The sequence below is a fragment of the Dasypus novemcinctus genome, chromosome 9 (genome assembly GCF_030445035.2).
Source record: "Dasypus novemcinctus isolate mDasNov1 chromosome 9, mDasNov1.1.hap2, whole genome shotgun sequence".
Classification (NCBI taxonomy): domain Eukaryota; kingdom Metazoa; phylum Chordata; class Mammalia; order Cingulata; family Dasypodidae; genus Dasypus; species Dasypus novemcinctus.
Window position 1 is genome coordinate 53,371,372 of NC_080681.1, and position 23,789 is coordinate 53,395,160.

The 23,789-nt window shown below is 35.6% G+C and overlaps 1 protein-coding gene across 7 annotated transcripts in view; it reads left to right on the plus strand.

Moving 5' to 3' along the window:
• Positions 1–23,789, plus strand: part of SLC44A5 (solute carrier family 44 member 5) — a 398,293-nt gene that overhangs the window by 349,533 nt on the left and 24,971 nt on the right. For all 7 annotated transcript variants that reach the window (XM_004482913.3, XM_058303353.1, XM_058303355.1 and 4 more), the window contains 5 exons: positions 3,263–3,391; positions 4,177–4,237; positions 17,742–17,865; positions 20,338–20,421; positions 22,423–22,535. In XM_004482913.3, the coding sequence (XP_004482970.1) occupies positions 3,263–3,391; positions 4,177–4,237; positions 17,742–17,865; positions 20,338–20,421; positions 22,423–22,535 (511 nt within the window). The remainder of the gene's footprint in view (positions 1–3,262; positions 3,392–4,176; positions 4,238–17,741; positions 17,866–20,337; positions 20,422–22,422; positions 22,536–23,789) is intronic.

Sequence of the window (23,789 nt, forward strand, 5' to 3'; positions counted from 1 at the left end):
CCAAGGAACCATCATCACTTTTCTAGTTTAGTACAGTGAACTCCTAATAGGTTTCTCTGCTTCTATCCTTGACTCCCTTACAGTCTCTTCTCCACCTAGCAGCCAGTGTAATCCTGTTAAAAATAAGTCAGATTATGTTGCTCTTTTGCTTAAAAACCCCCAGTAGCTTTTCAGGTTACTCACAGTAAAAGTCAAAATCCTAACAATGATCTCCAAGACTTTTCACTGGCTGACCAACTCTCTCAGCACATATCTTATTAATTTCCTTTTGTACACTCCACAGGGGCATACTGGCCTCTTTGTAATTCTTCAGAAGATCCAGACAAGCTCCTACGCCAGAGCCTTCACCCTTTCTGTTCACCTGGCCTACAGTATTCTTCCTATGGAAAACTACACAGCTTGATCATTTTCTTCAAGTCTTTCTTCAAATGTCACCTTTTTAGATCGCCCTTGACTACTTATTTAAAATTGGAACCACACCTAGCCACCCCCTCATTCTTTAGCCTCCTTTCTAGCCTATATTTCTCCATAACATTTATCAGTCCTTACAACAAACATTTTTCCTGTTTATTATAAATTATCAGTCTCCACTACTAGAAAGTAACCTACTTGAGGGCAAGGATTTTGTCTGATTTGCTTTCTACTATGACCACAGTGGCTGGAATACACTCAAAGTAGGTGATCAATAAATTATCTGTTAAATGAATGAATGAATAGATTAATATCTTCCTACTCCCAGTCCAGAAATTTTTCCACAATTCTAAACTGATCCATCATTCTCACATAAACCAAAAAAATTCCTTTATACATTACAATGCTTTCTTGTGTTCTAACTTTCATAAATGATTTACTAGTTCATCCTTTCCTTATAGAAAATGTAATTTTTAACCTCCAATGTAACTCTCCTTTCCACCCATCAAATCCTAATTTGTATTAAAGTGTTAAACCTATTTGAATTGAAGATGTAAATAATGGTGATAAAGAATTACATTCAAAGTGCCCTTTGTGATGGACCAAGAAATCAAAACTGAGTCAATATATTTTAGCTGTCAGTAATGCAGACTTCCTTTTATTCTGTAAGACAATGACATATATGTGGATCTGAGCCATATTTTCATGCATTATGTTTTTCATTAACTGCCAATGTAGTCCAGCTATGTGTCTCAAGCATTTAAAGGACATACTGTGTTCAAGTAGACTACCAACATCAATGTGACCTTCATTTTTGGCTAATTATATGTTGATTACTGCTAATCAACACCCTATTTGAAGTGAACAAATTGGTCTGATGGAGGGAGAGAGTAAAGAGCAGTTGCTATATTGTTTTTTAGCAGCTCATTTGTGTCTGTAGTGAGATTTGATGTGATTCTCTTTAGCAAACAACTTTTTACCATTTTAATTATCTTCATTTATATGTTGCATGCATAGCACTTTTATATGTGTAGTGTTCATTTTATGTGTCGGCGTTTATAAATGCAAAAATCATTATGGTCCCGTATCACTTGTTCCTGCCATCATTTAAAGACTTTGAAAGCATTAGTACCCTCAGTACTTATTTTTATAAATTCCCTTAAAGATGTCTAATTGGGGAACTAGTTATCTGTCAGAAAAGCAAAGAAGTAATTTATCAAGGTCTAAATGTCTGTGAGGCATCTTCTAATATATTGATGAACTTTCATTTTAGCTTCAATCAGGGTAGACTTTTGGCATTTGCACCTTAGCCTTCTTCCCCAAAATGTGGGCATGTTGGATGCTATGAAGGGCCTTACACAGTTATTCAGCTTTTGTTGAAAGCTATCCCTTGAGATCAGTGAGTATGTGTATATGATTGTGCGTACCTGCGTTTATGTGTGTGAATGACAGATAAAGAGAAAATACATATTTTTATGAAGTGTGAATCTGGAGATGGGTTGTTCATCTTGTCAGAGTTTCTAGAAGAAATATGGACTGCTGCTACTAGATGTCAGTATTAACTGTGAAACTTGAGGCATCTGTCTAGTTATTTACCTACTAATTTAGCTATGGAGTTGACACAAAATATCAGCTGTAACATGACCCAAAAGATGGAAAAGAGAAGTTACTTCAGCAGTAGTGTGTTGTCTAACTGCAACCAAGGAATGAGCTGGAACCAAGTCAGAGAGAATAGTTTCTAAAGGACAGTAGAGAGAGAAACCAAGTCAAGACTGAAGAACCAAAAGTGGAAGAGAGAATGTGCAAGGATTGACTGCAGCTCTCATGACTTCATATGGCCTTTCTTTGTTTTTATTTTTATAAAAGCAAAACCAATAAAGTGTGTCTTCCAGGATTCTGTTTTCTCTCTGTGGAGTTACTGTTTGGATTTCGGTCACTCCAAGGTGACTCTGTGGACTAGCACAATGATGTAGTTTGGCACTGATAGGCCCCCACATTTTGTTAGTGTAAAATAATTGCATAGATGACCTCTCTCCTCACATCTGACTGGCATTGGTAAAAGACTATACTAGTGATTCAGTTCAGCAAATAGCCCTAATTCTGTTAGTTTCTTATGATGATAAAACCCCAATTATGTTTTTTGAATTGTTGAGAATTCACTGACACTGATAAGTAGTGACATAAAATACCGAAATGTTAAAAGCATTTTCATAAGAATTTTGTATATATTCAGGATAGAAAGCAAGAATCTAACTGTATGTGCATAAACTATACAGCAAAAATAAATTTTAGATTATACATTTATCTACTAATTCAGAAAACCATAAGAAAATATGTTATTAAAAGTCCGTCACTGTCCTGTGGTGGTGATCTCATGAACCTACATGTCATAAAATTGCAAAAATGAATGAAATACACACACACACAAATAAGTGCATATGAAACTGGTGAAATTTGAAAAAGACCACTGGATTGTATTAATGTTAATTCCCTAGTTATTATAGTTATGCAAGTTATTACCTTTGGGAGAAACTAAGTAAAATATACATAGGATTTCTCTATTATTTCTCACAACTGTAAGTATGTCTACAGTGATTTCAAATCAAAAGTTGAAAATAAGTGCATCACTGTACAGCATCTGATTGTTTTAATGCAACATCAACATCAAAGGGCAAGGGGAAGAGCTAGTAAATAGTACAAGGAATTTCATCTTTTATAGTAAGATTAGAAGATTTAAGTTTTTTAGATGGAAAACAGTGCTTTTCTCCTTTTGTGGTGCATAATTTAAAAGTCTAATTTTATGGATACTTCCTTCGTTTGTTCACCTCAATTCAGTTCCTTTCCTTTATAGGTCTGTGTCTCCCACTGCCCAGAAAAATTTTCAACCTACACGGAAATGCAAATTAACACCAAAAAAAACAAAACCTCCTGGGAATACTACAAACAGTTCTGCAAGAACGGTTTTGATAAACCTGGGAAGGTATGTGTGCTTAAGCTTTTAAAACTAGAGAATAATTTAAATTTTGTTTCACTCTCAGTTTTAACATGAGCATTTGTAACTGGACAAGCTCCCAAATCTTTTAGGGATTACTAAAGGTAATATTCGGTTAAAATACATGCACCGTATACTCACAAAAATACATGCACCACTTATAGCATATCATTTTGTCAATGTGGGGTCTTATGGAAGAGTGATAAATTTAGCTTCAACTATTTCCTGACACTGACAAATTCTCTACTTGGATGGATTTGTTTGCTGTCAAGAGCCAGGAACTACTGTTGTTTGTAGTCACCATTTTATTCGTGTGGTAATGAAGCCCCATTATACTTAGTAACAAACAGAGTTTTACCTCCAAACCCAGTTTGATAATCATGCATTTCAAAATCCCAAACTCTACCCACGTTTGAGATTTAGGAGGGAATAATATTTATGGCTCCTAAGTTAGAAGTGTTTTTCCAGAAATGTTGACAGATTAGAGACTTAGGATATGGCTAAAATAAAGGTACACATCTTCAAAGGTGTGTCTTAGTTTCAGCAGGTCTGGTTTTATTTTTATTGATTCCATTGAATTATAGTTAGGACATTTAAGAGCATTTGTTACACATATGTGTACTAATCTTACAATTATTATTAGGGGAGGTAATTTGGAATAATGTGATCATTATGGAATTAAATTTTTTTGAAGAACAAATTTTTATTATTGAGAATAAGGGTAGTCATCATATAGCCTTTGAAATGTTAACACACTTTTCTTTCCATTTTAGTCTCTCAAAGAAATTTTACTGACTGAAGATTGTCCAACAGCAATTTATCCAAGCAGACCTTGTAAGTGGTTATTATTTTGCCTTAGAAATGCAGACTCTACCAAGAAAGTATTTAATTCAAGTCTCTTAATTCACAATGAGGAAATTAAAGTCAAGGGATGTCCTCTTACTGGCCCAAGGTGCCAGAGATAATCAGCCAAACATAAACCAAATCCTCTTGACTCCAGACGAGAAATAGAAGACTTGAATGATACTCTAAACCAATCAGACATAACAGATATATATAGAACTCTTCACCCAGTAAAAACAGAATATACATTCTTGAATGCACTTGGATTATTCTCTAGGATAGACCATCTGTTAGATCACAAAACTAATTCCAAATTTAAAAATAGTTAAGTCATACAATGTATATTCTCTGATGACAATGGAATGAAGCTAGAAATCAATAACAGGGAGAAATGGAAAATTCGGAAATATATGGAAATTAAACAACACACTTATAAACAACCAGTGAGTTCAAGAGGAAATCACAAGCAAAATTAGGAAACTTGAGGTGAATGACATGAAAATACACCGTACTAATACTTGTGGAACTTAGTGAAGGCAGTTCTGAGGGGAAATTTATAGCTCTAAATCTACATTTAAAAAGAAGAAACATTTCAAAACAGAGACCTAACCTCAAAACTAGAATAACTAGATAAAGAAGAGCAAACTAAACCCAAAGCAAGTAGAAGAAAACAAATAACAAAGATTGGAGATCAATGAAATAGAGGAAAAAACATAAGAATCAAACAAAACCTCAGTTGTTTTTTTGAAAAGATCAATAAAATTGACAAGCCTTTAGCTAGACTAACAGAGACATAAAGAGAGAGAATACAAATAACAAATACCAGAAATGAAAATGGGGACATTATTACTAACCCACTTAAGTAAAAACAACTGTAAGGGGATACTATGAACTGTATGCCAATAAATTAGGTAACCTACATGAAATGAAAAATTCTTAGAAATATACAAATTACCTGCATTGACTCAAGAAGACATAGAAGATCTTAATAATCCAATTACTAGTAAAGAGATTGAATCAGTAATCAAACCCACCCTAACAAAGGAAAGCCCAGGAACACATGGCTTCATGGAGGAGTTCTACCAAACATTCCAAGAAGACTTAACCCCAATTCTGCTCAAACTCTTCTAAAAAAATTGAAGAGGGGAGAACACAAAAGAATATCAATTAATGTAATATAGCACATTAAACAGAATGAAGGAAAAACCACAAGATCACTCAATGCAGAAAAGGCATTTGACAAAATCTAGCACCACTTCTTAATGAAAACACTTAGAACACTAGGAATAGAAGGAAACTTCATCAACATGATAAAGGGCATGTATGAAAAACCCAGAGTTAACATTGTGAAAGACTGAAACCTTTTTCTCTAAGATCAGGAACAAGAAAAGGATGCCCACCGTCACCACTGTTATTCAACATTGTACTGAAAGTTCTTGCCAGAGCAGTTGAGCAGGGAAAAGGAAAAAAGGCATCCAAATTGAAAATGAAAAAGTAAAATTTCCCTATTTGTGGATGACATGCTCCTGTATGCAGAAAATCCTGAAAAATCCACAACGAAACTTCTAGAGTTAATAAATGAATTCAACAAAGTGGCTGGGTACAAGATCAGTACCCCAAAATCACAAATGATTATATACACATGCAATGAACAACTGGAAAAAGAATTCAAGAACAAAATTCTATTCACAATAGCACCAGAAGAATCAAATATCTAGGGAAAAAATCTAACCAAGAATGTAAAGGACTTGTACACAGAGAACTATAAAACATTGATAAAAGAAATAACAAAAGAGCTAAATAAATGGAAATACATTCTGTGTTCATGGATATCAAGACTAAATATCATTAAAATATCAATCCTACCTGTAGCAGTTTGATATGATTATGAATTCCAAAAATAGATATTGGATTATGTTTGTAATCTCATCTGTACCTGGACTTGATTAAGTTATGATTAGGGCTTTGTCTGGGCCAAGTTATTAGGGTGTTGATAAAAGGCATGGCAAAGGACAGAGTTGAAGGTTTTTGATGTTGGAGTTTAATACTGAAGCCTTAAGATGGAGCCCAGGAAGTAAGCACACAGAGGAGAGGGAAGAAAGCCCCAGGAAGGGAGGAACCCAGGTAGCCTGAACCCTTGCAGATGTCAGCAGCCATCTTGTTTCAACACATGAAAATAGACTTTGGTGAGGGAAGTAACGTATGCTTTATGGCCTAGTATCTGTAAGCTCCTATCCCAAATAAGTACCCTTTATAAAAACCAACCAATTTTTGGTATTTTGCATCAGTACCCCTTTAGCTGACTAATATACTATCCAAAGCAATTTACATATTTAACACAATCCCAGTAAACAATCCAGCAACCTTATTTGCAGAAATGGAAAAACCAATCATCAAATTTATATGGAAGGTTAAGGAACCCTAAGTAGCTAAAGCCATCTTGAAAAAGAATGAAGTTGGAGGATTCTCACTTCCTGATCTTAAAACTTATTACAAAGCCACAATAATCAAATCAGCATAGCCAGCACAATGACAGATATAAAGACCAATGTAATCAAATTGAGAGCTCAGAAATTAACCCTTAAATTTATGGCCAACTTTATTTTTTTAAGGATTTATTTTTTATTATTTTATTTATTTATCTGCCCCCCTTGCCACTTGCTTGCTGTCTGCTCTCTGTGTCCATTCGCCGCACATTCTTCTGTGTCTGCTTGTCTCCCTTTGTTGCATCATCTTGCTGCGCCAGCTCTCCACAGGCACGGGCCATTAGCTCTCTGTGGGTGCAGGCCAGCTTGCCTTTACAAGGAGGCCCTGGGAAGCAAACCCAGGGCCTCCCATATGCTAAACGGGAGCCCAGTCAGTTGAGCCACATCCACTTCCCCCAACTGATTTTTTACAAGGCGGCAGAGTCCTCTTCATTGGAAAAGAATAACCCTTCAACAAATGGTTCTGGGAAAACTAGATCTCCATTTGCAAAAAAAGAAGAAAAAAGGACTCCTACCTCACACTTTATACAGAAATCAACTATTAATAAAATGGATCAAAGAACTAAATGTATGAACCAGAAATATCAAACTCTTATAAGAAAACATAGGAAAGCACCTTCAGTACTTTGTGTTAGGCAATGGTTTCTTAGACTTTACACCCAAAGCAAAAGCAACAAAATAAAAAGTAGAAAATGGGACTTAATCAAAATTAAGAACTTGTACCTCAACATACTTTATCATGAAAGTAAAATGACAACTTACACAATGAGAGAAAATATTTGAAAACCACATATCCAATAATGGTTTAATATCCATAATATATAAAGAAATTACTCAATTCTTAGTAAAGACACAATCTGACTTGGCAATCCTCAAAAGCTTTCAACAGCAGATTGATTGTTTCAGGCAATTTGTAGTCCATGCCCCTTTCTCATGAGGATGTTGCTTGGCTTCTTACAGTAGATTGGTAGAAATTCCCAGTGGATATCATGATAGTGAATGTTCGAAATTATGGGATATTAATAAGTCAATGGGTACTCAGGGTGAAGTAACAATAAAACCTCAAAGTGAGCATTCCATTAAATAGCAAAGAAAGAGTGGAAACCTCTTTCCATCACTGTGGGGCAGCGCTGCCTCAAAAGGGCACAGTGCATGGGTTGGCATCTCAATACACTGTGGATCCAGGAGATGAATGGGAGGCAGCATAGGTGTCTCCAGTCTCCTTGATCCCACAGCTGTCAGAGTAGCATGAACTTGAATGGCAGATGATGCTTCTTTTGCCTTTCACATTCTGTCTGCCAAACTCTGTGAATTGTGTCTCCAAATCCCTGGCAAGAAGTGATGGTATCAAACAAGGAGAGGCCTGAAGTGGACTGAAGAGACCTAGGAAGCCCTGACTTCATCAGAGGGCAATCAGTTATCAGCAAGGCCCGAGGCTGGCTCTGATCGTCAGGGTCTCAGGCTCATTAAGCCCATCATGGGGATTGAAGGGAAACCCCTCCTATCAAGTAACCTTTAACTTCCCCTGGTCCTATTTGCACAAATGAAGTATAGAAGTGTAACAACTGTTTAACAGCAAGGTTAATTGATTTTATAACAAAAGCATGAGGGATGACAATGGGAAACCCAGTACATTCATGACTGAAAAGCTTAGCATTCAATTCTCTTCTCCAAAAGAAGCTGTGAAACCTAAATATTATTTAAAGTTAAGCAATTCAGGGTAAAAGAAGTTAGGAGGAAATATTTACATATGCCCATGTTTATATTTTGCTTGTGTTCCAGTTTAAGTCATTTGTTTCCATTTTCAAGCAGTTTATTTAAATGGCCATCACGTTTTGATGTATAGTACAGTGGGCTTCTTTAATTAAATGAAACATCCATTTTCTCTGCTGTTTCACTGCTGCATCCTCCTCTTTAAAATTATGTGCCCCCAAAAACTCACAACCCAACAAATGAAACAAACAAATCCTCAAAAAGAAGGAGGCTTTAAAGAAAGAAAAAAGAGACCACATGTCAGTCAGAAATCATACTTCTCTATACCCTTTGTCTTTTTTAATCCAAACTTTATCTCAAAATCAAATAATTAAATAACAGACAAAAGACAGCTCAACAAATTATAGAAGCATTACAAAAAATTAAATAACAGGGAAACGGACTTTGGCCCAGTGGTTAGGGCGTCCGTCTACCATATGGGAGGTCCGCGGTTCAAACCCCGGGCCTCCTTGACCCGTGTGGAGCTGGCCATGCGCAGTGCTGATGCGCGCAAGGAGTGCCGTGCCACGCAAGGGTGTCCCCTGCGTGGGGGAGCCCCACGCGCAAGGAGTGCGCCCCTGAGGAAAAGCCGCCCAGCGTGAAAAGAAAGAGCAGCCTGCCCAGGAATGGCGCCGCCCACACTTCCTGTGCCTGACGACAACAGAAGCGGACAAAGAAACAAAAGCAGACAAAGAAACAAGACGCAACAAATAGACACCAAGAACAGACAAGGGGGGGGGGGGGATTAAATAAATAAATAAATCTTTAAAAAAAAAAAAAAAAAAAAAAATTAAATAACAGACAAAAGACAGCTCAACAAATTATAGAAGCATTACTTGTAAAAAAGTTCTGCCCAGACACTTTTATCTCATCTAATTGAGCAGCAAGCTCAATTGCTCTTCCAGTGTTCAGAAAGATACCCAGATGAACAAAGGTTAGTAAAATGACATAATCAAGGACTCCTTATTAATGAAAAAAATGAAGAAGATAAAAAATGCTTAATCATATGTATATCTCACTATACCAAACCCAATATTCATTTTTTACCTTTAGCATTAATATACCTTCTTTGCTCTTGCTACAAAAAAAAAAACCTATGAAAAACACTACAATATTATTGTTAACTATAGTCTATAAATTTTATTAGTTTTATGTTTCCCATGTATCACCACATTCTTAACACCTTGTAGTAGAAGAACATTCCTGTATTCATAGTGTTAACCATGGTCCTCATCTAGTGCCAAAATCACTGTTATCCATTTCCTATGTTATTTTCCAGGTGTCCGCCAGCTAAAATTAACCTCTCTAGATTATTCCTTTCAGCTTCACTCACAGCCATAAATCAACGGTGTTTGTTACATTAATTATAATGTGTTACCATCAAGTCCATCTACTATCACATATTTACAATTGACCTTGTTAAACATTCTACATACATCCAGCATCATATTCCCCTTCTTAACCCACATTCCGTCTCCTACCAACCTACATTTCACAGTCCAACTCCTTAAGTCTGCTCATTGTATTTGTTCATATCAGTGAGGCCATACAATGTTCATCCTTTTGTGTCTGGCTTATTTCACTCAACATAATGTCCTCAGCATTCCTCCAGTTGTCATGTGCTTCCCCAATAGATTTCTTCTTACAGCTAAATAGTATTCCATTGTGTATATATGCTGCATCTTGTTTATCCATGCAGCTGTTGACAGACACTTGGGTTGTTTCCATCTTTTAGCAATTGTGAATGGTGCTGTGAACATTGATGTGCAAATATGTTTGCATCCTTGCTCTCAATTCTTCTGAATATATTCCTAGTAATAGGATTGCCAGATTATATGGCAGTTCTATATTTAGTTTCCTGAGCAACTGCCAAATCATCTTCCACAGAGGCTGCACCATTTTACACTCTCACCAACAGTGGAGTGTTCCTCTTTCTCCACATCCTCTCTAGCACTTATGGTTTTCTCTTTTTTGAAAAAATAATGAACATTCTGTATGGTGTGAGATGATATCTTGTAGTTTTGGTCTGTATTCTGCTAACAGCTAATGATGTTGAGCATCTATTCATGTGTCTTTTGGCCAGTTGTGTTTCCATTTTGGTAAAATGTCTTTTCAAGTCTTTAGGCCACTTATTTGGGTTGCACATCATTTTGTCATTAGGTTGTGTGATCTCTTTATATAACATGGAAATCAAACCCTTGTCAGAAATGTGGTTTCCTAAGACATTTTTTACCATTGAATTGGCTGCCTTTTCACCTTCTTAACAAAATTGCTTGAAATACCAAAGTGTTTAGTTTAAAGGCGCTCCCATTTATCTATTTTTTTTTCTTTTGTTCCTCAGGCTTTGGTGTAAGGACCAAAAATCACAAGATCTTGAAGATGTTTCCCTACATTTCTTCTAGAAGGTTTATGGTTCTAGTTTGTTTTTTTTTTAAATTTAGGTCCTATAGATCCATTTTGAATTAATTTTTATATAAGTTGTGAGATAGGGGTCCTCTTTCTTTCTTTGAGATATAGATATCCAGTTTTCCAAGCACTGTTTATTGAATAGGTTGTTCTGACCAAGTTGAGTGGGTTTGAAAGCCTTGGCAAAAATCACTTGACCTTAGCTGTCAGGATCTATTTCTGAATTCTTTATTCAATTCCATTGGTCAATCTGTTACCTTTATGCCAGTACCATTTTGTTTTTACCACTGTAGCTAGATAATATGCTTTAAAGTCAGGAAGTGAAAGTCCTCCAACTTCTTTCTTCTTTTTAAAGACATTTTGGCTATTGAGTGACCCTTATCATTTCAGATAAATTTGATAATTGGCTTTTCAAGGTCTACAAAGAAGAATATTGGAATTTTTAATAGGATTGCATTAAATCAATTGATCAGTTTGGGTTGAATTAACATCATGATGAACCCATGAACATGGTATATTCTTCCATTTATTTAGGTCATCTTGCTTTCTTTTAGCAATGCTTTATAGTTTTCTGAAATCAGATGCTTCATGTCCTTGGTTAAGTTTATTCCTAAATATTTTATTTTTTAGTCCCTATTTTAAGTGGAATTTTTGTTCTGACTTCCTCTTCAGAATGGTCATTAGTAGTCTGTAGAAACACTATTGATTTTTGCATATCAGTCTTGTATCCCACCACTTTGCTGGAGTCATGTATGAGTTCTAATAGTTTTGTTATAGATTTTTCATGGTTTTCTAAATATAGGATCATAAAACAGCAACTATCAAAAGTTTTCCTTTTTCCTTTCCTATATGGGTGCCTTTTGTTTCTTTTTCTTGCCTAATTGCTCTATTTAGAAGTTCTAGCACCATATTGAATAACAGTGGAATGAGTGGGCATCCTCATCTTGTTCCCAATTTCAGTGGGAATGCTGTCAGTCTTTCACCACTGAGTACAAAATTAGCTGTAGGTTTTTCACATATACTCTTCATCATATTGAGAAACTTTCCTTCTATTCCTATCTTTTGGAGTATTTTTATCAGGAAATGATGTATTTTGTCAAATGCTTTCTCTGCATTTATCGAGATGATCATGTGATTCTTTTTCAATTTATTAATGTAGTGTATTACACTAATTGATTTTCTTATGTTGAACCACCCTTGCACATCTGGTATAAAGTCCACTTGGTCATGATGTATAATTATTTTTATGCATTTTTTTATTCAGTTAGTAAGTGTTTTCTTAAGGATTTTGCATCTATGTTCATTGGAGAATTCATCTGTAATTTTCTTTTTCTTTTTTCTTTGTAATATCTTTATTTGACTTCGATATTAGGGTGATGTTAGCTTCGTAAAATGAGTTTGGTAGCATTCCTTCCTGTATTATTTTTTGGAAGAGTTTGAGCAAGATTGGTGTTTGTTTTTTTTAAAATGATTGGTAGAATTCACCTTTGAAGCCATCTGGTCCTGAACTTTTCATTTTGGAAAAGGCTTTTAATGACTTTTTCAATTACTTTACTTGTGCTTTTTTGTTGAAGTCTTCTGTTTCTTCTAAGGTCAGTGTGATTTGTTTGCGTGTTTCCAGGAATTTGTCCATTTCATCAATATTCTCCAGTTCGTTGGCATATAGTGGTTCATAGTGGTTCTTGTGGTCTCTTTTCTTTCTGCTGAGTCAGTAGTATTGTTCCTCTTCTCATTTCTGATTTTATATTTACATCTTCTCTCTTTTTTCCTTTGTTAATCTAGCTAAGGGTTTATCAATTTTATTGCTCTTCTCGAAGAACCAACTTTTAGTTCTGTTGATTTTCTCTGTTGGCTTTTTACTCTCCATTTCATTTATTTCTGCTCTAATGTTTATTATTTCTTTCCTTCTGCTCACTTTGGAATTGGTTCACTGTTGTTTTTCTAGTTCCTCCACGTGTGCAGTTAGGCCTTTGATTTTTGCTCTGTCTTTTTTTTTTAATATAAGTATTGAGGGCTGTAAATTTGCTATATCCCATATATTTTAATATGTTGTGTTTTGTTTTCATTTGTCTTGAGGTATTAACTGATTTCTCTTGCAATTTCTTCTTTGCCACCCCCCTGATTATTTGAGTGTATTATTTAATCCCCATATATTTGTGAATTTTCACTTTTTTCTGCCAGTCATTAATTTCTAACTTTATTCCATTATGATCAGAGAAAGTGTTTTGTATAATTTCAATGCTTATAAATTTATTGAGATTGACTTAGGTCCCAGTGTATGGTCTATCCTGGAGAAAAATCCATGAGCACTTGAGAAGAATGTATATCCTGCTGTTTTGGGTTGTAATATTCAATAAATGTCTATTAGATATAGTTCCTTTATCATATTATTGAAGCTCTCAGTATCCTTATTTATTCTTTTTCCAGGTAGTCTATATAATGCTGACAGTGGTGTCTTGAAATCTCCAACTATTATTATAGAGACATATATTTCTTCCTTCAGTTTTTTTTTTTAAAGAAACTTTAGATTACATAAATGTTACATGAAAAATATAGGGGATTCCCATATGCCCCACTCCCTCTCCCTCCCACACTCTCCCACATTAACAACATCCTTCATTAGTGTGGTACATTTGTTACAATTGAGGATCACATATTGAAGCATGTGAAGCCACTAACTGTGGATTATAGTTTACACTCTCTTCCTTCAGGTTTGCCTATATGCCTATATGTGTCTCATCTATTTGGAGGCACCTATGTTAGGTACATAAATATTTATTATTATTTCTTCTTAGTGAATTAACTCTCTTATTAATAGATAGTACTCTTCTTCATCTCTTATAAGAGTTTTGCATTTAAAATCTATTTTATCTGATATTAATATCACTGCTCCACCTCCTTTATCATTACTATATGGGTGTACTATCTTTTTCCAATCTTTTACTTTCAGCCTGATTGTGTCCTTGCATCTAAGGTGAGTCTCCTGTAGACAACAAATAGTTGACTGTATTAGTCAGCCAAAGAGGTGTTGATGCAAAGTATCAGAACTCGATTGAGGAAGAGGACTTGGCCCAATGGCTAGGGTGTCTGTCTACCACATGGGAGGCCCACGGTTCCAACCCTGGGCCTCCTTGACCTGTGTGGAGCTGGCCCACGTGCAGTGCTGATGTGCGCAAGGAGTGCCCTGCCACGCAGGGGTGTCCCCCACGTAGGGGAGACCCACACGCAAGGAGTGCACCCCATAAGGAGAGCTGCCCAGTGTGAAAGAAAGTGCAGCCTGCCCAAGAATGGCATTGCCCACACGGAGAGCTGACACAACGAGATGATGCAACAAAAAGAAACACAGATTCCCATGCCACTGACAACAATAGAAGTGAACAAAGAAGAAGACGCAGCAAATAGACACAGAGAACAGACAACTGGCGTGGGGGTGGGGAAGGGGAGAGAAATAAATAAATAAATCTTTAAAAAAAAAAAAAGAACTCGGTTGGCTTTTACAAAGGGTATTTATTTGGGGTAGAAGCTTACAGTCACAGGGTCCTAAAAAGTCCAACTCAAGATACTGTAAGAGATACTTTCTAACCCAAAATCATTGGCCACATGTTTAAGCAAGATGGTGGGCAATGTCTGTGAGAGTTCAGCCTCCCTTCTTCCTCTTAAAGCTCTGTGGCCCAAGTTTCTTCCAATCTTAGCTGTAGGCTGGCATAGAGCTCATCTATCTCCCCAGGCTCACTTCTTTTCAGACTCAGCTGTTCAGTTTTCTTCACAAGGTCAGTTGTAGACTATCAGGCTCATCTCTCTTCCTGGGGTCTCTGCCCTGTGTAATGAGCTTCTCTTCCTCTGTGTTCTTCTTTGTGTGTTTACTTCCATGTGAGCATCCTCAAGGGTGCAGGGACTCAACACTGAGTCACAGTCTAATGACGTGATTGGATCAGAGCCCTAATCTTAACAGCTGAATCTAATACAATAAAAGGGTTATCATGCCAAAGGAACTGACCAGTTTATGAACATGATCCAATATCTATTTTGGAATTCATAAATAATATCAAACTGCCACATTGGCTTATCATTCTATCTGTCTATGTCTTTTAACTGGGGTGTTCAATCCATTAACATTCAGTGTTATTACTGTAAAGGTGGTACTTACTTTGACCATTTTATTCCTTGGCTTTCTATTGTCATATCTTATTATTGTCTGTCTTTTAACCCTTTCCATTTCTCTTAGTTATATTCTTCATTTCTACACTCTCCTCCAGGCAGAGTCTCTTTTCCTTTTCCTTTCAAGACGTAACACACCCTTTAATATTTCTTGTACCTCTGGTATCTTGGTAACATACTCTCTCAGTTTCTGTCTGTGAAGGCCTAAACTTGCCTCCATTTCTGAAAGATAGTTTTGCCAGATAAAGAATCCTTGGTTTGCAGTTCTCTTTCAGTATCTTAAATATATCATACCACTTCCATCTCACCTCCATGGTTTTCAATGAGAGATCAGCATTTAGTCTTATTGGGGCTCCCTTTGAAGTAATATATTGCTTTTCTCTTCCTGCTCTCAGAATCCTCTCTTTATATTTGGCCTTTGACATTCTCAACAGTAGATATCTTGGAGTAGGTCTATTTGGATTTATTCCAATGTAGGAGGAAATCCTGGACAAGTGTCTGTAGCCAAGGAAAATGTTACGAATTTTATGCAAAAAGTAAAAGCAAATCAATCATTAATCACCAAAAATAGAATATAAACATATAAGACATAGTTTCTGCCCTTGCACATACAATTAGGTTAAATCACACAATATAAAAATGAACATTGGTGATGCAAAAATGTGTAAAGCAGGGGAGTAGATGTGGCTCAAGTAGTTGAGTGCCTACTTCCACATGGGAGGTCCCTGATGCCTACACACATCGGGAGTCCCCGATGCCTCCTCAAACAAAAAAAAAAGCAAACAAACGAAAAACCAACTCAAGAACCAATGTGCCCCAGTGGTTGAGTGCCAGCTTCCCACATATGAGATTCCAGGTTCAATACCTGGCCCCAGTACCACAAAAAAAAAAAAAAAAAAGTATAAGGCATAGACCTTCACAGTCTAGTGAGGGCAACATAAAGGTAACCCTTGCAATCAACTTTTATTTTCCCTAACAGGGATTCACCAAGTATGATACTTAATGGAATATTCTGTAGATAATAAAATTCAGTCAATAGTTTATTGAAGGAAATAATTCAGTAATGGGTATTAAGAGAAAGAATCAAGATAAAAATCTGTAAGAACTGTATAATTATGACTCTCAAAAAAAATTTCTTGTAGAAGAAAGACTGGAAGTAAATTCACCAAAATGTCTATATAGTTCACTGTTAGTGATAGAACTATGTATAGATTTGTATCATTCTTCATGGTTTCTGTTTTCCAAATATGTAATGAGCATATTTAATAACTGAAGCTTACAAATTGGATGAGATTGCCCAGAAATGTACAATGAGGTTGGGGAACCCTATAGGTGGGAATATTCATATTTAAAGAGTGGAAAGGGAAATGGTATACAGAAAAGCAGAAGGAGGGAAGGAGATAATCTTGACATTAAATCAAGGGAAAAGTTTCAAGAAGATTGAGGGTGTCAAAGGATCAGAAAAGTTAATATTCAATAGCAGGTATTTACTGAGTTCTACTTTGTGCCAATCACTCTGCTAGGTAATGGGTTCAAGCAGGATGAAGGCTGAAAAGTATTTGGTGGTTTTGGCAATTAGAAGATCATTTGGGATCACTGGGAGGGCAATTTCAATGGCATGGCAGGGACAGAAATCTGGTTGGATGAATAAGGAGTAGAAGCAGTTGGTAGAAGCTACTGTGTTAAGAAATTTGCCAGAAAGGGGAAGTAAAGAGCAGGAGAATGATAGGAAGGATACTAAAAGAACCATATGAATTGTAAGCACTACAGAGCTGAAGGTAGGTGGACAAGAGATCATTTAAGAAAGGCTTTATAAAGACTATTTCTTTTCCTATATCAACTGTTTTAACAGCTTTAACTTTTTCAGGTTTAAACTCCATGTGAACCCATGCAAATCTATAAGACTTCTTATAAGAAAAATATGAAAATTTCTGATTTCACTAGCATGTTCATTTAAAATTGGAATTTTAATATTTTTAATGGTTTTAGTAATACAGATTTCTAAAGAGGAAAGAATTCTATCTAATCAAAATAAGCATACAAAAGATTGAATGTGATTTAGCTTTACTCAGAAATTATGCTTGTCTATAAAGTGTGGGCCTCTTTTGATAACTTGAGAATTTCCATCTCCAACACCCTCTCATAAACACATGAAAAAAAAAAACACTGGAAGAGAGAAATTACTAAGACTTCACAACCAACAGTTCATTTGTCTTAGTAGCCTAAAGTCTGAGCTCATTCTTATTTCCCAATGAATTATTCACTAATCTTTAGTTTTCTAGTCTTTGCTCAGGGAGTATCTAAGATTTCTGTAAATAACAAAACTAAACTCATCCAGTCTTACAAGTGAATGTAATTTTTTAATGAAAATGTTTAATAAAACATATTTTAAACACTGATATATGTCAGTGTTGTTATTTTTAAATGTGTGTCACGCATCTTTTTTATGACTGGTGAATATACCATTTTTAATATAATCTAATTTAGAATGGATCTTCAAATTTTGATCATATTTGCTTTCTATTTTAGTGTTAGGACCATTAGAAAATCTTCAGATCATCAAGTATTGGGAAAATTAGCTATCTATATTGAGCAATTTTTACATCGTCTAAGAAAACTTTTATTATAAATAACAGAAAACTTAATGGAAGAAGTACAAAAGTGACTGCCATAATTTTTATTTATTTTTACAGTTCTCCAGAGATGTTTCCCTGACTTTTCTACTAGAAATGGCACTTTGACAATAGGAAATAGGACAAATTTTGATGATGGACGTGGCAAGAATAGAAGTGTTATTGAACTCAGGACAGCTGTAAAGTATGTTTGTTTACATTACCATATTCAGTTTTGGTGCATCCTATTATTGTGCCCAAGACTAAAGCTCTCATTAGTTTAAGGGTTATGTAGGAGAAGAATTATATGTTATTATGGAATGTTCGTATCACTGTGGATTGGAGAACTTGATATATATTCATCCAGAAAAGCATGTAAATAAGAAACCAGAATGAATTCAAAAGAACAGTGCATAGTACCCAATGTTTTTCAAAGTGGTTAAATCCTTCATTGTCAACAACACCAAAATACATATTGGAAGATATTTATATAATTTTCTTTTTGAAGGAACATATTTTGTAAAGCCCTGCTTTTAAAAGCACCATATTTTTTGAATGACTAAATAAACTGCCAGATGTTTTAAGGGTAGGAGGGTTAACAAAAGGTAAAACAAATGAAACATGACAATGTTGTCTCAGTATTTCTTAGGTATTAATTATAATGCAGTAAATTTACTATTTCTCTTGGAGGTAGACTTTGTAGAACTATATATTATTGGAAAATGTTTTCCCCAAGCACACACACACACACATCCACAAACATAAACAGGCACAGAGTACCATTGCATAATTGAGCTATTAGATGAAAAATGAAGTATTTTCAAAGTTTATTTCTCTTTCTTGAAAGACTAACAGTCTAGGTAAAATAGGACAGTTCCTGCTTATTTAGAATAGAATAGCAACATGGTTGAATTTCACAAATTTAAAGCTGTAGGAAATATATCACAAAATAATAATACAAGTATGATTCCATTAATATAAAATTCAAAATCAAGCAGAACTAAATTTTTTTTTTAATTTTTTTATTTTTTATTGACTTTGTAATAATATTACACTAAAAAATATATATGTGAGGTCCCATTCAACCCCACCCCCCCACCCCCCCTCTCCCCCCCCCCAACAACACTCGTTCCCATCATCATGACACATCCATTGGATTTGGTAAGTATATCTTTGGGCACCTCTGCACCTCATATACATTGGTTCACATCATGGCCCATACTCTCCTCTATTCCATCATGTAGGCCCTGTGAGGATTTACAATGTCCGGTGATTACCTCTGAAGCACCATCCAGGGCAGCTCCATGTCCCGAAGACGCCTCCACCTCTCATCTCTTCCTGCCTTTCCCCATACCCTTTGTCCATTATGTCCACTTTTCCCAATCCAATGCCACCTCTTCTATGTGGACACTGGATTGGTTGTGTCCATTGCACCTTTATGTCAAGAGGAGGCTCAGATTCCACCTGGATGCTGGATGCAATCCTCCCATTTTCAGTTGTAATCACTCTAGGCTCCATGGTGTGGTGGTTGTCCTTCTTCACCTCCATCTTAGCTGAGTGTGGTAAGTCCAATAAATCAGATTGTAGGTGCTGGAGTCTGTTGAGGCTCAGGATCTGGCTATCACATTGTCAGTCCAGAGATTCAAATCCCCTAAATATATCTTAAACCCCAACATTAACTGCACCTCCAGCACATTAGCATGAAAGTCTTATGAAGGGAGATCCCATCTGAGTCCAGATTCATCACACATAAACACCATTTCCAAAGAGGGGCCATCTGCCCTGGTAGTTAACCCCATCGGCCATGACCATAACTCCCATGGGTCTCTTTAGCCCTCAAAGGAACCAATATCTGGGGGTTGTATCTGCTTTATCTGTCTCTCTGACTCTGCTCAGTTGTGCATGAGGGCAAACCTTCTGCCAGCCTCCAGACTCTTTTTTAGAAACTCGTAGCCATATAAACTCATTTCTCCTTTCCATTTCCCCCTTACTTTAGGTCAAACAGCATTTTAAAGTCATGATGCAGAACTAAATTAAAGTGCCCTATGATGCATATTTAAGTGGTAAAGCTAAAAAGAATTCTTATACAAAAGTCAGGATTGTGACTACTTAAGGGGAAAAGAGATGCTGTAATTGAGAGGGACACATGGCACGAGGGAGGACAATGTTTTTTATTCCTTGACCAGGATGGATTGTAGTTATACAGGCTTGTTTGCTTTGATTCATTACACTGGGCCTTATTGATTTGTGTACTTTTCCTCCTGTGCCCCATCATACTTTTCTGCTAGAGACCTGCCAGAGTACTAGAGAAAGACTTTTTAGAAAGTTTCAGGGAAATTAAAGGTGATATTCATTCTCAATGCCATGGACTTTGTAAATTCATTTCTTACAGCATGTTTCAGCAATACTGAGGGTGTGTTGTATGTGTTGAAAAAGGATATGTTCACCATTTCTGAAGCCATGTGCTCTGTGTGCAACTGTAGCCACTTTTGCAGAGTTGCCAAACTGTCATTTCAATTCAATGTGTATTGTCGTGGCTAGAAAAAGAATCACTAACGATAGATGGTTTCAAAAACATGCTTTGAATAGTAGCTTGCAAAATCCCTTTTATAATAACAAGAATATTTCTGTTTAGTGGTAGTAAAAAATAATTATTTTTTTTCTTCTTTGAACTCAGTGGTGTCAGTAAAATCATTGAAGCAAAGTCATTAGGAATGAAAGTGTTCGAAGATTATTCAACATCTTGGTATTGGATTCTCATGTAAGTAGAAACTTACAGGTGTTTCTTCTCCAGCCCCATTCTGATTCTATGTCTGTAGAAGTCTTTCTTCAAATGATCTGTTCTTATTTTTAAGCAAAAGTTTGGATCAAATATCAGATCCTGCCATTTTCTTGTTCAGATGGATTGAGGATAGGGCAGAGATATTTGTAAATATGTCCAGTGTTAGTAGAAAGTTATAAGAATGTAGCATTTTAATTGTATTCATTAAGTTACTAACAGAAGTACTCTTCTATACATAGACCTCAAGTCACTTGAGCCAGTATCTGCAGTATATGTGCTTTTCATTACAGTTACAATGAACCTGGTATTGTTTCTCTTGTTGTTTTCTTATTTGCTCCTCCCTTGACTTTCAAAGGATCATTCATATTTTTTAGCACTTCTCCTACACATAATAATTATTACCATCCTCAAAGGTCACTGTAGTTAAAAAGAGCTGAAAAAATTTATGAAAGGAGGAGGAGATTAAATATTTTCAGACATAAGGTTTGTATTCTTGGAAAGATGCAGGAAAATGCTATCACTCTGCTAGGACAGGTAAATATGTTCGACATATCTAGGGTGATAATTACTATTTGGCTCTTGTCTCCTGTTCTCAAAACCATCTGTGGTTCCTTAGTGATTAAAGAATAAAATATTAAAGTTTCTTCAGATACTTAAAACATCCTTTACAACCTGTCCCAACTTAGTTTCACAGACTCATGTCCACCCATGCTCCTTAATTAGCCCTATGTTCTAACCACTTCAGATAATAAGCACATCCCTATTGCTGTCGAACCCCCATGTTTTTGCAGTCTATTTTCTTTCCTAATATATACCTCTCTTATTTATTCTCCTGAAACTCCACCTCATCTTTTAAAATCACTTTTAATGTCATTTATGAAATCTTTCCTGACTTCCCCAAATGCAACTAATTACCTTGCCCTCTGCATTCCTCATACCCATGATGTTTGTGTGTATTTGTGTAATTATACATCTACACAGTCACCTACTTCTATACAGTACCTTCCATTTTGCATTTTATTTACATGGCCCTTTTATCCTAACAAGCCATAAACCCTTTATGATGGAACATATGCCTAATATGTCTTTATTTTCCTAACTCCTAGTATGGTACCTGGAAATAACAGGAGCAAAGAAAATGTAGTTTCAAGGAACACTAGGGGAGTAAGATAATATATATTTCACTATCAAGTGCTTAATAGAGTCAAAATGGTATTATGTGTAAAATACTAGTGAGTAGTTTTTAGAGCTGAAAAACTAAATAGTTTGAAATTTTACTCTTTTTGATGCTGTCTTAAACAGTCATTAATTTCAGTGGTTTAGGATGTATCTCTATATAAATTGTATTGTATACCTGACAATAGAAACTGATTCCATTATTGTAAGACCCACTGTTTCCAGATAATTTCCATGTGTCTTCATTTTGGCTTTTCTATTCTTACCTGAAAAGTTATACGTTATAATAATTTCTCCTACTACTCATTCCCTACTACACATCTGTGTGCTGTAATCCTCTCAAACATATTCACTCACACCACTTGACAGTTATCTCGAAGGTTTCCATTAATGATTAGGTAGATAGATCGGCATAAATTCATCATGGTGATATTGTTCAATTTATCACCTAGTAGGTAGGCATGAAGACAAAAAAAAAAAAGGAATTGGCAGCCATGGCAGATAGGCCAAAATTGTAAGTTGGAGGAATTGTATTTTTCCTTCAACAATAACTAGATTTCAGTTTACCTAAGCACATACAGATGACTCAAAAATAAAGTCCTTGGTTGTCTCATTCTTTCACATGAAAGTTTAATAGAAACCATTGTTTTTATGCTTTTTAGAATTACAAATGTTCTGTAGTCGGGTAAAATAAAATAATCTAAGAATCATTTTTAATAGGAAAAAAGTGATATCTTTAAGTTATCCTTATGTTATATTCAGCACATTTGACCCCTACATTTTTTTATGAACTTTTTCTTCTAGTGCCCTAGTTATTGCAATGGTCCTTAGTTGGATATTTTTGATACTCCTGAGATACACAGCCGGACTCCTCTTCTGGATCTTCATATTGGGTGTGCTTGGAGTTATAGGATATGGTAGGTATCGCACCTTCTAAATCATAAAAATTTTAATAATCTTTTTCTTTTCAGTTGTCATTATCAGAAATCATTTACTTGCAGTTATTTAATTATTCTTTGCCAAAATAGTGTTAAATTGAGAAAATCTATTTAATTCTAAGTATTTTGTCCTTCTAACTCCTCTTTTTCTTGAAAAATTGCTATACAAATGTTCCACTCTATTCCCCACCAACCTTTGGCTTACTGCCTCATGGGTATTAAGACAGGGAAAATTAGATTAATGAAAAATATTTTAGGCAAATGTTTTTATTCCTTTTACTTTTCTGTCTGATTAAAGACCATGTCTACATGGTTACAGAAATATGCTATACTTTTTTCTTTCAACCCAGGTAGTACTTTTAATCTAGGTACTATCTTTCCTTTTAATAATTGGTCAGTACTCCATAATGAGGCATACCCTCTCGAATAAAGTATTCTGAATTATAATAGTTGGATGGAGTTACTTTATTTCAAGGTTGAAATTTAACCACTTACTCAATTTCCCCAAAGAATAGTACAAGCCAGATATAATATGAACAATAAAATAAAGAATTAAAGTCTCTGCCATGGAGCAGTATACCATATGGCAGCTTCCTTTCAGTCTTCTGAAAAATATATATAAGTGTTTGAGAGGTTTCTATTCAAAATATTATTTCCCCTATAATATGATTTGGATAAACACCCCAATTTTGTGGTAGCTGAAACCAAAAGTAACAATCCCCTGTTTCTCTGTCTCTCAAAGAAGAGATGTAAACATATTAGTGTAAGAATGCAGTTGAAAACCCCAATTTCTCTATTACCCTGGGTTCTAAATTCAGCTCCATAACATATAACTGGTAACTCTGGAAAAGTTTATTAATGATTATAAGACCCAGCTTCTCATCCATAACATCAACACAAGAATGCTGTCTCCTCAGAAAGTTGTGAGATCGGTCAAATGAAATAATGCAAATAAAGCTCTTAGAGCAGTGCCTGGAACACAGTAAGCATTCCAAATGTGTTGAGCTATTGTTATTACTCTTGTCATCATTATTAATGAGTTTCTAGCCAAGCATTTGGGTCTCCTCAGGTATTCTTTATATGCCCCACTGTGCAGCTTCTCATGAATCCCACCGAGAATAGTGTATATAGACAAGTGAACCAAGGACTGAGCTCTGGGGCTCACTTGTCTACATGAAGAGGTCAGAGAGAAGAAAAGGGATCAGCAAAGACAGTTGAGCAAAAGCAGTCCAA